Genomic DNA, 16,629 nt, shown 5'->3' with positions numbered 1-16,629 from the left:
GAGTTGCTTTGGGTTGGCCCATTAAGTCATCTTTCATACTGTCAGAAGAAAAGTCTCACAGTCTCACGGAGCTTTAATGTAAATAATGAGAACTATATCCCATTCTTAATCTCTACAGCAAAACTTTCTTCTTGCTTACATGAATTGTGATTCAGGGAGTTAAAACAATAAAGAAAACAAAGGCATGTACAGAACAAGTTCTACGCAGGCTCCATTTCATTTCACTAAAATAGCTTAACAGGAAATTATTTACAGTATTGCTGACAAGAACATCTTTCTTGACTACCAAAGCAAGTTACCACCTTAAAAAAGGATGTCTGGAATATGCAAATAGCATTTTAAAATATGTGTCAGTGTTTCTGCAGCTGACATCCTCCTACTGCAGCATTAAAGCAGTGTTAGAAAAGCTTTTTTGTATTTCTGCTTTTAGTAAGCGCAGGGAATTCCACTCATCCACAGGGAAACTCTTCTACCCATTGACAGAGATGATCTTCCATATTAGCAGGTCATAGTACTCAACATACAATAAAGAAATACTTTGACCAGTGATTTTTATTCCCTATTAGGAAATTTATTTCCTCTTTAGGTGTTCCTAACACAGAGCTATGAAAGAATGACCAGGTCCTAACTATCATTAATCAGTACCACTTACAACACTAAAATTGTAGCCCTTGATTCTTGTCAATTAGAAAACATGACATAAAATGCCTAACTTGCCTTGAAAAATGTAATTCTCACCATCACATTAAATTTCATTGACTTCCTTGACATATTTTCAAGGGCTGCTGTCTGGTAAGCTGAAGACAATTGTGCTTCACAACTGAAAAAAGGACTTGTTTTTACTGTGATTTAAAGGTAGTTGAAGAAACTAGCTAGACTACAATCCACCTTCCTATTTCTTACCTAATTCTCCTTTACGTCCTCTTGAGAGCCTTTTCTTTTGCCTCAGGAGGGCAAAGCAACTCCAGTATAAATTAAAATCATGCCCTTTACATTTTGGCCTCAAGACATCATTAAATCCTCATACTTACTCATTAATAACTATCATTAGTTGTTTCGTCCATAATTATTTATGATACATGACTCAGAGCAAGGTAATTGTCTATCTACAGAGAGGCTTAAGACTGGAAAAAATTACAGTTATGTGGAGTTTTAGGACAATAAAGATCTGTAAATACATATTCTGATTACTAACCTATAAAGAGTGAAGACTTATTCTCCACATAGTGATATTACTTCTCTTGTCTAAATAATTATGCATCTCAGCTGTGTGTACCACCTTGACCAAAGGACTGCACATAACTAACATATATTCCTGTTTTCCATTTTGAATATCCTGAAGCATTCAGTGACACAAAAAAAAAACCAAGCAAAAAAAAAAAACAAACCAAAAAAAGAAAAAACAAGGGAAAGAGAATGGATTGTAAAAACATGCAGATAAAATAAAACTGAAATTACTCAGCCAGGGTTGTTTTTCTTTTCCCATCTTTGGCATTTTTCAGAACAGGATACCTACTGCATTCACAGTATCAATTCAGATGTGCTCACGTTAGTGCATCACCACGGAGAGACTGTCCTATTAAAAAGAAAATGTGGAAAAGGATTCTTACAGCTGCATATATTCGTTTTATGAAATAAACAACCCTGATGTTGCTGCTTTCAAATGTGTCTCTTATGGCAACAGTCTTATATTTACTAAAACACAATAGGCCTTTTCAGGAATGATGCTATTCCAAGTTCAAAGAGAAAGATAAGGTACCTGGAAATATGCTTTAGGAGTGAATTACATCCATGCCAAATACATCATATTCTCAACAAAATATGCTCCTCTCTCTCCACCCAAAGCCATCTGAAAGAGTTTACTTCAAACCTAAGGAAGAGAACTTTCATTTTCAATTATTTTTTACACTGCATTGTGAGGAATGCGGCACAAGCTTATGAGGAACCCTTGTGCTCCCTTGGTTCTGACTAGTGCCAGACTTTCTTTGGGTTAGTTTGCACTGGATTTCAATGATGCAATAGCAAAAGTCAGGGGCATTTCAAGGCTCCTGAACACTGGTTCAAACCTTTCATACCAGGTCTGTACATCTGAAGGTTACACACAGATGACTGTCAGCCCACTTGTCTCCTTGTAACACAAGACAAGGAGCCTTATCCACTAGTCCTTGCCAGCTGTTCTACACTTCATTAATTGAGCCCCACTCCATAATCAGTCAAGCCTCAGAGTAAAGAAGGTTCTCTTTGTATACTCTCAGTGTCCCACAAAACCTCATTACATCTGTTTCAACAAAAAGCAACTGGAAAGAAAATAATAGATTTTCAAGGTAGAAGAGCAGCTGGGCAACCAAAGAGGAAACTTGATTTTGTTGTAGTCTTTGCCTTGGCTTTCTGAGCAAGAATGAGCCTACCAACAATAGCAGTGTATTTTTTTCAGTGGCAACAGCTGTATCTTATTGGAAGGTTACAATATAAATACATTTTCTTGATCTTTAACAACTAAAAATCTACTTAAGGAAGCCCTGTATTGGACAAATTCTGTCAGCCCCAGCAAGCCCCACTTTCATTCCTATTCTGTTCAAGTAAGAACAAATGGAATTTTGTGAGACTACACCAAAGTGTTTATGCAGAAAGCCAAGCAGCATCACTACAGTATTAATACAGTTTTCAGGATTCAAACTGTAAAGCAGTAATTCCCAACCAGGGGAGGTTTAAAAAAAAAAAAAACAAAACTCCAGAAAAAAGAAGAGTTCCAAGGATCACTTAGTAGGCATAGCTAGTGCCACCAAAAAAACAAACCCCCCAAAGTTAGGAAAATTCAGTGCTTTGCAAAATAGGGCACAAATAACAAATTGTATCATCATGTCAACAAGTTATAGCCAGTTCCCTTCTCCTGTGAGACAGTATTTCATTCTCATTATTTTAATTTTAAAAGGGTAAACTATCTCTGGAGGAAAAAGCTCAAAAACTACAACATTCTTCTTCATGTTCAGAAGAATTATGTTGTTGCAACACTTAGTTTTTGTGCAATACAACCTTGCAATTCTTTAAACAAACTGAAGAATACAGGACTTTTTATATCTTTAAAAATACAAAAAGAAGGTAGCATCTTGGAAATAGTTAAACATTTAACAACTGATCTTACATGCTGTCCCTACAAGTTTGAATATCTACCTTTCAATTAAAATCAAGCGAAGATGTTAAAAGCCGCAGAAATAAAATACTTTCAATGTGCTTGGAGCAGAACCAGACTGTTTATTCAAAATGGAAGACTCTCAGCTTTCTGCACACTGTAGTTACTAGATTGAAAAAGGGTTTTTTGGGAGGTGTGAGGTTTTTTGTGTTTTGTTTTCTCCTTCTTTCTTTTTTTCGTTTTTTTTTTAGTGTGTGATAATGATTGAGTCTCTGGTATCAGATATAGAGCACACAATTTTCCACAACATAAAAAGTCAATCTGATGATCAGTGAATTCAAGCCTGGAAAGGTGAGTCAGAACACTGATGCACCAGAAATGTATTCTGAGGGGAAATGACACCACATACAAAGCCAGTGGCAGATTATTTTAGACGTGGAGTATGAAAATTCAAGGGAAGCCCTACGGCCAAAGCAGCACCACATCCTGGGGCTCCAAGCCTGTCAAATAAGCAGTGCACTAAGTGCCAAGCTGAAAGTGGAACCAGGGGTGCACAGTTCTGAAATAGCCAGAACTGGTGAACTCAGACAGACGAAAAACTGCCCACAGTGAGAGTTTCAACTGAACACTTCCACTCCAAAGCAAGACCAGAGAAAATTGATGAAGCAGAAAATAAAAGAAAGAAATGTTACAAGGAAATAAATACAAGGAATTAAAATAAAGACATAAAAGAAGTAAAATGAGGAATTAAGCTACTTCAGATCCCACAGGCTTGACAGATCCAACAGAGAAATGGAGTAACTTCTTAAAGTAAACACAAAGGTACTATTAGTTGAATGTTGTTGTAACAGCCTCCAAAGGCTCACATATTTGTGACCTTGCATTGAACTCATGCAAGAGATTAAAAACCCAGCTGGTACCAGTATCTTTATGAGACATAACCATGACCTGATTGCTACCACAGAAATTTGCTGGGATGAACTGGAGTGCTATGACTGATGGCTACAAACTATCCAAAAGAGACAGGCAAAAAAAGAGTTGGGGGAATTTTCCTCCATGCCAAAAATGAGATTGATTGCACAAAGCTGTCTTTGAAGAACAGCAACATGCAGGTCAAGAGCTTATGGGTGGAAATTATAGACTAAGCCAACAACAGAAACCTTGTGGTTGGTGTCTATTACACGTTACCTGATCAAGGAGAGAAGGCTGGTGAAGAGCTCTTTCTTCAGCTGCAGGAAGAATCACATTTGCAGGCCATGATCGTGACAGAAGACTTCAGCCACATGGATGTTTGCTGGGAAAACAGCACAGCCAACTGCAAGCAGTCCAGGTAAATACAGGAGAGCATTGAGGGTAAGTTTCTAGCCCAGATGATGAAGACAGACCAGAGGAGAAACATTCCTTGACTTGTTTCTCACTAATATGGAAGAATTTATGAGAGAGACCAAGACTGGAGGTAGCCTGGGCTGCAGCAATTAGGCTCTGGAGGAATTTCCAATATTGAGGGGTACAGGTCTGATAACAAGTAGAATGAGCACCTAAGCCAAAGACGGCATACAATGCAGCTTGCAAGAAGAGGGGAAGTTAGCAAGATACAGATGGCAGGAAACATGAGGAAGAAATGTGAATGGCTTGGACAGTCTGCAAAGGAGGAAAGGAAGGAAGAAGGCTAAAAAAGAAAACAGGAACTGATGGTGCACAGACAGTTTAGGGCTCTTTCTCAGAGGTAAACTCTAGAAACCCTGTAGAGCTTTCAAAAAGAAAGGGGTGGTTTTGAACTGGATTTTTCACCTGAGGAGTTACTTCAAGGTGATCTGTTTCTACTCTAGTCCAGGGAGTGAGAGGGGTTGCAGAGCTCTGCAGGTAAGATTACAGAGGAGTTACAAGATGACAGAAGGCAGTTAAAGGGAAAGACAAACAGGCCACAGGATTTCAACCCAGCTGAACAGTGCACTCAAACACAGAGATGTGCTGACAGCGGGAACAGAAGCACAGTCTGGGATCCAGGACCCCACTGCTCTGAGAGTCCTTGACTTCTGTGCCACATGATATCCTTCTCTCTGAATGGGAGAGACACAGATCTGACAGACAGGACAGTCCCATTCAAAGGGTCAATGGCTCAATGGTCCCACGTGGAGACCAGAGAAAAGAAGATTCCTCCAGCATTATTGTTGGAACTGGCCCTGTTAAACATCTTTGTCAGCGACATGGACAGTGGGACAGAGCAGCCTCACCAAATTTGCTGACAACACCAAGCTGTGTGCGGTGCTGGACATGCTGGAGGGAGGGGATGTCACCCAGAGGGACCTTGACAGGCCTGAGAGGGGCCTGTGTGAACCCCACGAAGCTCAACAGGGCCAAGAGCAAGGTCCTGCACCTGGGTCAGGGCAATCCCAAGTACAAACACAGGATGGGCAGAGAATGGATCGAGAGGGGTACTGAGAAGTACTGGGGATGCTGAACGATAAAAGCTTGATGTGACCCAGCAATGTGCACTAGCAGCCCTGAAAGCCAAGTGTGTCCTGGTCTGTATTAAAAGATTGTGGGCAGCAGGCCAAGAGAAATGATTCTGCCTCCATGCTACACTCCCATGAAGCATTTTCCCTGCACCTGGAGTGCTGTGTCCAGCTCTGGAGTCCTAGCATAAGACATGGATGTACTCAAACAGACCCTGAGGAGGGCTGAAAAAATATCCAGGGAGCTGGAGCATCTCCCCTATGAGGACAGGCTGAGAGAGCTAGGGTCGTTCAGCCTGGAGAAGACTCCAGGGAGACCTTAGAGAAGCCTTCTAGGGTCTCCCTAGTCTACAGAACAGATGAAGAGCAATTTTTTACCAGGGAGTCCACTGATAACAGGAGTAAGAGTTTTAAACTGAGAGAAGGTTTAGATTAGGTATTAGAAAGAAATTGTGTACTGTGAGGGTGGTGAGGCACTGGAACAGGCTGTCTGGATATGCTGTGGCTGCCCCATCCCTAGAAGTGTTCAAGGCCAGGCTGGATAGGGCTTGGAACAACCTATCTCCCATGGGGGGGTTAGAACTAGGTGATGTGTAAGGCCCCTTTCGACTCAAACACTCTGATCCAAGCACTTTTCACAGCTTATATAAGCAGCTTATGTGGTTTGTAGGGAGTTATTTTTCAGAGATGGAGGATAACTGCATTTTGCAGCTTTACTTTATATATTAAAAAAAAGTTTGTTTTCCTCAGATGTTCAATCAAGCACAGAATAGGAAAGAAGGGGGAAACAGGAGCTTTCTGCCTTGAAAAGCAATGAAGGATTCTACAGCGTTTCAACTTAGGAGGCAGTTTACCATGTAACCTTATTCAAAACCCTGGGAACTTTCCCTCTGACTTGAGGGAAATTGTTTTCATACTATGTTAATTACTGTTGCTATGGCTAGTTCAGAAAAAATTGTTACCTCTTTGTCTAATTGCCAAAACAAATTAACTTATCAACACCTGCCAGAATCTGAATGCCTCCAATGTACTAGTGCATGTATAGATAACATGAACCTTGAACAGAAACAAGACAATTTTTCCTATTTGCTTTCTCATTCTTTCCCACCTGGTGGCCTTCTATGATGGAGCGACTACAGCAGTGGATAAAGAAAGGCTTACAGATGTCATTTATCTGGATTTCTGCAAAGCCTTTGACAGCGTCCCCCACAACATCCTTCTCTCTGAATTGGAGGATTTGATGGGTGGGCTGTTAGACTGCTAAAAAGTGGCTGGATGGCCATGTCCAGAAGATGGCGGCCAATGGCTCACAGTCCCAACAGACAACAGTGAGAAGTGCTGTCCCTTCAGGAACCTTCAGTACTGCTTAATGTCTTCATTAATGACACTGATGCAGGGACAAAGTGCCCCCTTAGCAGATCTGCAGATGACACCAAGCTGAGCGGTGCAGCTGACACTCCTGAGGGATGGGATGCCATCCAGAGGGATCTAGACAAGCTTGACAAGTGGCCTGTGGGAATCTCATGAGGTTTAATAAGGCCAAGTCCTGGTGCTGCACCTGGGTCAGGACAACCCCTGGTGCCAGCCCAGGCTGGATATGAACAGATCGAGAGCAGCCCTGCCCAGAAGGACTTGGGGGTGCTGGGGTGAGAGCTGGACATGAGCCGGCCATGGGCACTCCCAGCCCAGAAAGCCAAGTGTGTCCTGGGCTGCATCCAAAGCCCCGTGGGCAGCAGGGGAGGGAGGGGATTCTGCCCCTCTGCCCCGCTCTGGTGAGACCCTACCTGCAGAGCTGCCTCCAGCTCTGGGGTCCCAGCACAGGAAGGACATGGAGCTGTTGGAGAGTCCAGAGGAGGCCACCAAGGTGATCAGAGGGATCAGATTTCCTCTGCTATGAGGAAAGGCTGAGAGAATTGGAATTGTTCAGCCTGGAGAAGAGAAGGCTTTGGGGTGACCTAATTGTGGTCTTCCAGCCCCTGAAGGGAGCTCACAAGAAGGATGGAAAGGGTCTATTCAAAATGGCATGGAGTGACAGGACAAGGGGGAGTGGTTACAAACTAAAAGAAAGTAGGTTTAGATCACATTAGGAGGAAGTTCTTGGCTGTGAGGGTGGTGAGGCCCTGGCACGGTTGCCCAGGGAAGCTGTGGATGCCCCATCCCTGGAAGTGTTCAAGGCCAGGTTGGATGCGGCTTGGAGCAACCTGGTTTAGGGGAAGGTGTCCACGACCACAGCAAGGGGGGTTGGAGTCAGATGATCATTAGAGTCCCTTCCAACCCAAGCCAATCCATGACTACATATTAATATTTTATACTGAATTGTTTTCACATTATAATTAAAACAGGCAAAATTTACATTTTTATTTTGGTGGCAGATTTTATTTCTGACCCTAGTCTGAGGGTCCTGTAGCAATATTAACAGAAGATGCTGAATCATCAACCAAATAAAGAAAACAGGGTCAATCAGCTGCTTCAGGATGTACAGGTGCAAGCACGTGACGACAAACAGGGCATGTTCCCGACTACAAAAAGAGAAAAAAAACCCAGGTCATTTGCACAGTTTGCAATTCTATTAAAAAGCTAATAATTATTTATAAAGTATTTAGTGTCTTCACAACAGCACCACCTCAAACTCAAATTTGACTGCAGAGCAACCTGGAGCTGACAGCTAACACAAACTCAGAATGAAGACTTGTTTTGCTTTTAAACTAGCTATGCAGCAAATGCATCAGGTTGTCTCCAAATTCTTCTTCAAAGCATTGATTTTACAGGTGGGATTTCTTTTTTTTTTCTGAGGCAAGGATTAAAAATAAGCTAGGCACAGCCCAAATATAAGAGGAAGTATTTTGCCCTAGTTTTCAGCAATAGCAGTTTACTATGACAACAGAAAAAAAAAAGGCAGGATGTGTAAAACAAGGAAAATTACTATGGTAATCAACATTATCAAGGTAAAAAAATTATAAACCCACCAACTAAATCCATCAACCCTCCATGCTACAGGTGCTCTGCTATGACCCCCATAGTACAATCAATTAATCTCCCTTATACTCTTGAAATTGTGTTGCACTGTAGGCTCACTGAGAACTACCAAGCCCAGGCCTGCACTGCACATAAAGGAGAGTGCAAGTAAAAAAAACATTAATTATGGTTGTTTTAGTCTAGCTTCAATGTGATGCAAGCCTTTTTAAGACATTTGGAAGGAAACTGATTACAGGTTATGAAAATGAAATCTAATATCGTATAGAATTACTAAAGGTAATTTAAAAAAAATTAATCTACAAGCATTTCAGTATTTCTTCTGCCAGCCTTAGCTGTCACCATAAATGGGCCTGACATTGTGGTAAGACAGAGCAGACCCTTTGCTATTCTCAGAGAAAATGAATCCATCAACTTTACATCAAGGCAGGAATAGAGTAAAGAAAGCTTTTCTTGTACCAAAAGAAGTTATAACTCATCCATGTCTTTCATTCTCAGTAAAGGAAAATGTGTTTTCCCTTACAGAAATATTTCCTCAATTAAAGAAATTACCCTTCAGGCAAGTACAAATACAGCTTTCTTTCCTCACTTGCACTAGAATTTGGTTCCATAATGCATAAATTCAACAGCCAGTTATCTCTTGGTATTTCATCCCACATTTTCAAAGACTTAAAAGTCGTTCTTCCCCGAAGAATACACGAATTACACAACACCCCCCACAAATCCTCCACCAGCCCTGTAGTACTTACTCTCTGTAACCAAAGAGTTACACAAGGTTTGTGAAACAAATGATGACAGGGTAGCTCAGTTATGATTTCACCTTCTATATATTCACTGCAACAGATAGTACAACACTGCTCTTGACCTAAACCCATGATGAAGAAAAATAATTAATACTTTGTTTTACATCTAAGATGAGCTCAAATCAAAAGAGATATGTTATCAACAGTATCACTAAAGGTTGCAAAATACAGTCACAGTAACTCCAGTAAAGATTAGTTTTCCAGATGGATCAAAATTCTACTCAGATTCAAAAGATCTTAAAACAGCATTATGGAGAAAGTATACTTAAATATTGCATCTATGGTATCACAGAAAGTTGAACTTGATCTTACAAACTTTGTGGAAATTACTTTTTCATTATTTTTCCATACCATTGTAGTCACCTGTGATGATACTCTGTGGCAAACAATCTATGGTTTCTTTCGTAGCTGGTGGATGAGTCTGTTCAACATCAAATGTAAGAGACTCCAACTGTGCCAGAGCAGTCTGAAAGGGTAAGGAGAGATCAAGTTCTCTTACTCACAAACGTAACATTTCATACAAAAACAAGCAAGCAGGAAAAAGAATTCAATTCTAGAAGTATTACTTTTTAAAATGGAAGATATGTCTATCAGACTAACCATTACATCATTTTTAGTTTTGTAATGAATGAGATGAAACTGAAGGTCAAAACAGCAATGCCTTGTTTTTTAAGCATTCTTAGAGTATGAGGACAGAGTCACAACTTAATCTACAATGAACATCTGTTAATTTTCTAAAGTTACAGAAAAGGCAGCAAGTTGAAAATGCAATAAGGCTCGCCAATCTAAAACTGTCTTTGCATTTTACTTCTGAAAATAAATGCCTCATTAATGTGTTTCCTGGCTTCAACTATTGAAATAGTCGAGCACAAACAAAAAATATTAAGCTACACTAATGGTGTAAACTTCCAGAAATAAAAAACCTAAGATCCACATAGATGTTTCTAATCTTAAAACAGACATAATGCTCTGAGGCAACTTTGTTTTAAACTCAAATTTCACCATACAAAATCTTTAAGACTCCAAGGCTATGGCATATTTGCTACATACATTTGCTGTGTACATCATACACTCAACCATGTAAGACACTAGAAGGATGTCTAGTAGGAAAAAAAAAATCAAAATCACAGAACTCAGAATATTTGGTTATATTTGCTAAGAAATGTACTAGCTATACCTGTTTGAACAGCAAACGAACTGAAACTGAAGAACCAAGAACACAGAAGCACCAGGTTCACACCCTTAATGAGTTAGTCACATCCCTTAAGTACAGCAGCTTACTGTTCCAATCAGCTTGAAAATTATTTACTCTATTGGCCACAAAACTCTCTTAGTAAGAAGTATAAGACAGTGTAATCTGTAATGTTGGGAATACACTTAACCAAAAAGCTCTACATACTATATACTAGGGAAACATTGGATTATACAGAAACCTTTCCAGTAGTCTTTCCTCTTAAACTTTCCCTAAAGTTACTAGAGCTGCAATCTGAAAACATGCCTGCACTTGGATCACAGTGACAAGGTAGCTCAAGCAACCACAGTACCACAGATCCAACCTAGCAGGTTTATACTCACAGTCAAACCTCTGTGGGGGAGAAAGTTCAGCATGAGCTAACAAATATTTACAGCTCCTACTGCCACATGTATTCTCATCTTGGAATCTCTCAATTTAAGAGAAAACTTGGGGTTATCCCTAGCGCAGTGTGCGAGTCCCCCTGCAAAACAGGTACACTGCTCCAATTTTACAGCTAATACCCATCAAATTCTGCTACAGCAGAAAATACTACCTTACTAACATTAAGATGATTTTAGAATTTGTAATTGGATTTTGCTACAAGTGCAATGGTCTGAGAATAAACTGTAGGTAAAAATATTATGCTTAATCAGAGTAACTACTACACCTGGAAAAACTAGGCAAGATCCTAGTTCACATAGAAGATCCTAAGCACACAGAAGGTTGCAACAGTAGCTATGTGTCAAACATCTGTTTACACCCAGCATATGAGTATTCTCAAACAGAAAACATTGTATTGCTTGCTTGCTTTTGAAACCTGCACATAAGAAACATCATAGACATAAAGCCTTACAGTGACTCTGATGCTTAAAGCCACATTTTCAAATTCAAAGCAAAGCAGTGTCTATTTTATAACTTTTCTAAGGCGTATCTTCAAAATACCTGTACTTCACTCCTCTAATTACTCATGTCACTGCTTACTTCTCCATGTACCATAAAAAAATGCTGGACATTGTTTTGTTAAAATCAAGAGTGGTACAGCCTACAGGGGTTTGAACTCTTCACATCTGTGAATTGGCACAGGAAATACTTATAATGTCACTGATGCAGTGCAGACAGACAGCCTGTTCTGTACTGCTAATGAAGTAAACCAGACACTCCCAGCTATGTTGTTTCTTTATAACAGATGAAAGAAAAAAAAATTTTAAATCACACATGCATTTTACTACTTTTAAGAACCCAAAGCCTTATAGAACATAGCTTTTCAAAACAAGTATCTAATATTTTCATTACTTCTCCCCTCCAAATGTCACAATTACTTGGGATAGCTCTCTCCCACTCCCTCCCCTCCAATTCATTAAGATACACTTGAATTTTGGATGCTTTATTATGTCATATCCCTCTCAAGTATTTCAAAGCAAGAGTAAATCATTTTGCTTATATTTTCTGAACAATTTTAGTAACCAACTTCATACTGGAAAAATATGTGCTCTTTATTTCTGCTTGAGGTTTGAAGGGAGTATTTGGAATTCTTACTCACAACCTGTGTCGTCCATGTGGTCACAATCAGTACAATTCCTCCTTTTATTACTCAGTTACCACTTTCTGCTGACTAATTCTAAATATGCTAGACTTCTACGCCCACCATAAAGTTTCACACCATTAAGTGCTACTTTCAAGCACAATTGCTATGTAAGAGAATTGGCTTTCCCACATTCACAGTGCCACAGGTACCTCTGTAGTCATCTGCCTGCTTGCTAATGGTGTTCAGTGACACTGTTCCTGGTGACATAAATGCAATTACAGCACCTCCTCAGCCAGCCATGCACATAATCACCTAGGATTTTTTTACAGGTCACTCTGACAAGACTGCACACATTTCTTCTGGCAGAGTAATTAGGCAAATGTTGTTACACAGGAATGAGAAAGAATAACTTGAGTCATAATAAACTCAGTCTCCTCTTCAAGTGTTACTGTGCAAATTAAAAAAAAAAAAGATGGGATTAGTTTCCCCTCTCTACACAGATCCTCTTGCTTTGGTGCAAAGGAGGAGGTCAACTGTTTCTGTAGTTCTGTTTTTTTTGATGTAGTGAGAACCAGCATCTAGGAAAGACACAAGAATATACAGCTTCAAAATACTGCTTTTATAATAAGGATATCAACACACCTTCCCCACATTAATGAAGTGTCTCTAAATGAGTAATGCTAACAAGACCCTACACAGCTGGAGAAAACCCTCTGATACTTGATCATGAATGATGACCTCCCATATACCTTGGGGGATGTACAATGACTGGCAGCTTAAGGCAACAGCCCTTCCACTGCCTTGGAAAAGACCTGTGAAGCTCATTCAGAAAATCATTGACTTTGCACATATCCATGGGAAACAACCCATTATCTATGACTGTTCCACTGCCTGCCAGCTTTAGAAAGCATTTCAAAGTGCCCTTGGTATTTTGTCTGCAAGCACACTATGACACAGCCTTGCCCTGTTCACCCCTTTAAAGTAAATGCTAGCAGTCAAACTGCCCCTTGCTGCCCTAAACTTATGTCACCCAAAAACCATTCAGTTCAGCTGTTGTAACACCATATTAATGTCTACATATCATTTAACTCTTATTTTGACAAATACCCTGCAGGGGAGATTTCTGGTGATGCAAGAATTGTCGCATTGCATCAAACTGGGTTTCTGCTAGCTCTATGTTCACTCTGACATTGACCAACCTATAGTAACAAACAAAAGACAAAGATCATAACCATGCTGGCTCTTGGTAATACATACTTTGGTCTATCCAAAATTAGACAGGTGAAATGGGATTAGAACAAGGTAAAGATAAGAGGTGTTTTTTCTTCTGGGTGGTTTCTTTACCTGATTGGGGTTTTTTGTTTGCTTGTTATTGGGTGGGGGTTTCTTAAACTTTTTTTTTTAAATTTAAAATACACAGAGTCAAGACAGTCAAACACAGAAAAGTCTTCTACTGATAAGTAAAAATTTGAGAAATCCAAATGTTGTACTCTTGCAAAAAAAAAAAAAAGCTGGGATAATTCGCAGGCACAGATTCAAGTATAAGCTTTCCTTTATTATGTAGAGAATTTGGCAAAATTCTTTAGAATAAATTAAATGGCATATGTTTATACTGGTAGAAATCAGTAACTTTCTTTCCCTTATGAGGAAATAAATACATATGCTAAAAGGAATAGGTACCAATCAATGACTTCTTGTAATACATCCTTTAAAAGAACTTCCAAGATGTATTTTCATGTTTGAAGACCTGAAAGTTCAAACTAACACAGGAAGTATTTTTCCCCCCATTCTCCCAATTTTCAGATTAAGTGGAAGAAGGATTCAACTATAAACATTTGTGTCACAACATCACTGATGTAAGACTATCAAAAATGTTTTAATACCTCCACAGCTTCTAAATGTTCCTCTAGTGCCATAAATGTGAGAAGTTGAGGTTCCATGTAAGGAACAGCTTGAGGAAGTCCTAGGCCATCACCAAACTCATCAAGTAGTCTGAAAAACATGGGTTAGGAAACGGTCTTATTTTCAAAATAAATAGTTGCAACAGAAAGTCTGGGTATATCAAATTATTGCACATCACCTGCTAATAACAGCCAGATACCCAAACAGCTGATTTCTCCCTCCCCTGCCTCAACTGGACATGTAAATAAGATCAAAAGCTCATGGGTCAAGATAACAACAGGGAGATGCGTCATCAATCACCACCACAGGCAAAATAGACTCAATTTAGGAAAAGCCTTAATTTAATTGAAAGGCTGAACCAGATGATCTTTTGAGGTTCCTTTCAAGTTAGGCTGCTCTATGATTCTAAATGAATTAATTGCAAATAAAAATGGATTTGAATGGTGAGAAACAGACAAAAACTAAAACACCTTTCCCTTAGCACTCCCCTTTATTTCCAGGCTCAATTTCACTCCTTCATCCTTGACTCCTCCAAGTTCCCCTATCCCAAGCAGGGCACAGGAAAAGGAACAGGGGTTGTGGTCAGTCCACGGTAGTTCCTCTCTGCAATCACTTTCTCCTCACACTGTTTCCCTGCTCCTGCATGGGTCTTTCCCACTATCTGAAGTCCTTCACTAACTGCTCCAGCACGGGTTCTCCATAGACACAGTTCCTTTAGCAAATCCCTACCTGTTCCACCATGGTCCTCTCCAGGGGCTGCAGGGAAATCTCTTCTCCAGCACCTAGAGCACTTCCTCCCCCTTTCTTTTCTGACCTTGGTATCTTGCAGTGTTGCTTCTCTGACATCATCCTAATTTCTCTCTCACACACTGCTTGCTGTCCAGCATTTTTTATCCTTTCTTAAGTATGTTCCCGGAGGCCCCACCCTGTGGTGGGTCCACTGCAGCCAGTTGGAACCAGCTGTGTCCCACATGGGGCAGTCCCAGCCTCTCAGAGGCAGCTTTGCAGCTCCCTACCTCTGGTCCCAGTACAGTGGTACCACACTCCCCACAATATTTACTTCAGAACATCCTGATAGGAGTTTTTAGTGCGCAAGGGCATAAGTTCAGCTAATATGTTTCATATGTATGCTGTTAGGGTTGTTTTACAACTAACAATCAGATTTTGATTACATCATGTGTCACAATTCATGGCTTGGCAGCTCCTTTGAGTTCTGTTTTAGAAATTCAGAAATCAAATCTTAAAACAGGCACAAGTGAAATCATGAACAGGTCTGCATATGCTCAGCAGACAAAACAGACCATCATCAACTTTGTTCCTGTTTTTAGTAACTAGGAAGCTTACCAAGGCTAACCTCCAACACTTAAAACACAGCTTCTGTCCCTATCACACAATTCCATTGCTAGCTTACTGCCTGACAGCGTAAGAACACATGCCTTACTTCTAGTTTGGACTCTCATGCATTAGCTCCTTTTATGCTTTTCCACAGTATAACTTCACAAGGAGAAAATACCAGTGTTGGTATGTCTGCACAGTAGTTTATATTTTAATAAGCAGAAGAAAGCAAGTGTTATGCCTCTCACTGGAAAGCCTTCTATCTCATTCTAAAACAAACACATTATACTATTACACATTATACTGTTCTGAATGTGACTCCAATCACTTTATTCCTGGTATATGCAGCATTTTTATAATAAACTTATTGTAATATCCTCCAGTAATCTAACGACAGAAAATAGAGTGAAGCATTCAAAATTATGATAATATTAGGTAAGTGCATGGCATTTCACAGAGAAATAAAATACGTTTATAATAGCTAACTTACACCAGTTTCAAAGGAGGAAAATACCAATTATAAAATAGGAGTGACTTGAATGCTGATTACATTTATATTGCCTTACTTTTGTTATACTTCCACTTGAAAATTAAATGAAAGAATACATCCATCCCTATCATATTTAGGGCACCAAAATTTTGTCAAATCACAGCCTGATTTAGCAAATCTATTCCCTTTTCTCTCATTAGCAGATACATAGCACTTGAAGTACTTTAAACCTTAAAACTGAGGTTATCAGTCCTTGAAACAACTGCATACTGATAGCCATGAGTACTTTTGACATCTTACATAAAAAACAAATAGTAACTACAAAACCTCTAAAATTAAAGCAGACAACTATCAAATGCATACCTCCACTCCACATCCAGATCTTCACTCACACTGGAGTCATCCTCAAGGTTGTTATTTCCATCCAACAAGAAGAATCCAAGATGCACAAATTCACTAATTGGATCATTTTCCTCATCACTGCTACTTTCTACGTCGTCTCGGAACCGTAACCAAGGAATTTCACCTTCCTCCAAAAATGTCTGCTCCCTTAATACAAATAAATGAAAAGCTAAAACTAAAAAGCTAAGAGAATTTACAAACACATGTAAGCAACAAAAGCTAAGCATAACACAGACTACACAGGCATGTTTCCTAGACTCCAGAGTCACAGATTAGAAATTTAGCATTTAGCACAAACATTCAAGAAATCCCCAGTGGAATCAGCTCCAGACTCAGCATCTAATGACACCCATGATTCCGTGGCAAAGTTATTTGCCTA

At 39.7% G+C, this 16,629-nt stretch overlaps 1 protein-coding gene across 8 annotated transcripts in view; it reads right to left on the bottom strand.

Annotated features, from left to right (window-relative positions):
* Nucleotides 1-16,629, bottom strand: part of PJA2 (praja ring finger ubiquitin ligase 2) — a 49,880-nt gene that overhangs the window by 9,769 nt on the left and 23,482 nt on the right. For 5 of the 8 annotated variants that reach the window (XM_042028041.1, XM_042028039.1, XM_042028038.1 and 2 more), the window contains exons 5-10: nucleotides 16,212-16,397; nucleotides 14,005-14,113; nucleotides 9,714-9,828; nucleotides 9,309-9,424; nucleotides 7,940-8,105; nucleotides 1,459-1,576 (exon numbers count right to left, since the gene is read on the bottom strand). In XM_042028041.1, the coding sequence (XP_041883975.1) occupies nucleotides 8,043-8,105; nucleotides 9,309-9,424; nucleotides 9,714-9,828; nucleotides 14,005-14,113; nucleotides 16,212-16,397 (589 nt within the window). In that variant the 3' untranslated portion in view covers nucleotides 1,459-1,576; nucleotides 7,940-8,042. Of the gene's footprint in view, nucleotides 1-1,458; nucleotides 1,577-7,912; nucleotides 8,106-9,308; nucleotides 9,425-9,713; nucleotides 9,829-12,433; nucleotides 12,700-14,004; nucleotides 14,114-16,211; nucleotides 16,398-16,629 lie in introns of those variants that run through there. The other 3 variants (XM_042028044.1, XM_042028043.1, XM_042028045.1) reach the window with 3 other exon arrangements.

The sequence above is a fragment of the Corvus kubaryi genome, unplaced genomic scaffold (genome assembly GCF_017639235.1).
Source record: "Corvus kubaryi isolate FWS band 111438036 unplaced genomic scaffold, C.kubaryi_AGA036_p1.0 37302, whole genome shotgun sequence".
In the NCBI taxonomy this organism is placed as follows: domain Eukaryota; kingdom Metazoa; phylum Chordata; class Aves; order Passeriformes; family Corvidae; genus Corvus; species Corvus kubaryi.
Note: the sequence above shows the minus strand (reverse complement) of the source record. Positions and strands in the feature narration are given on the sequence as shown.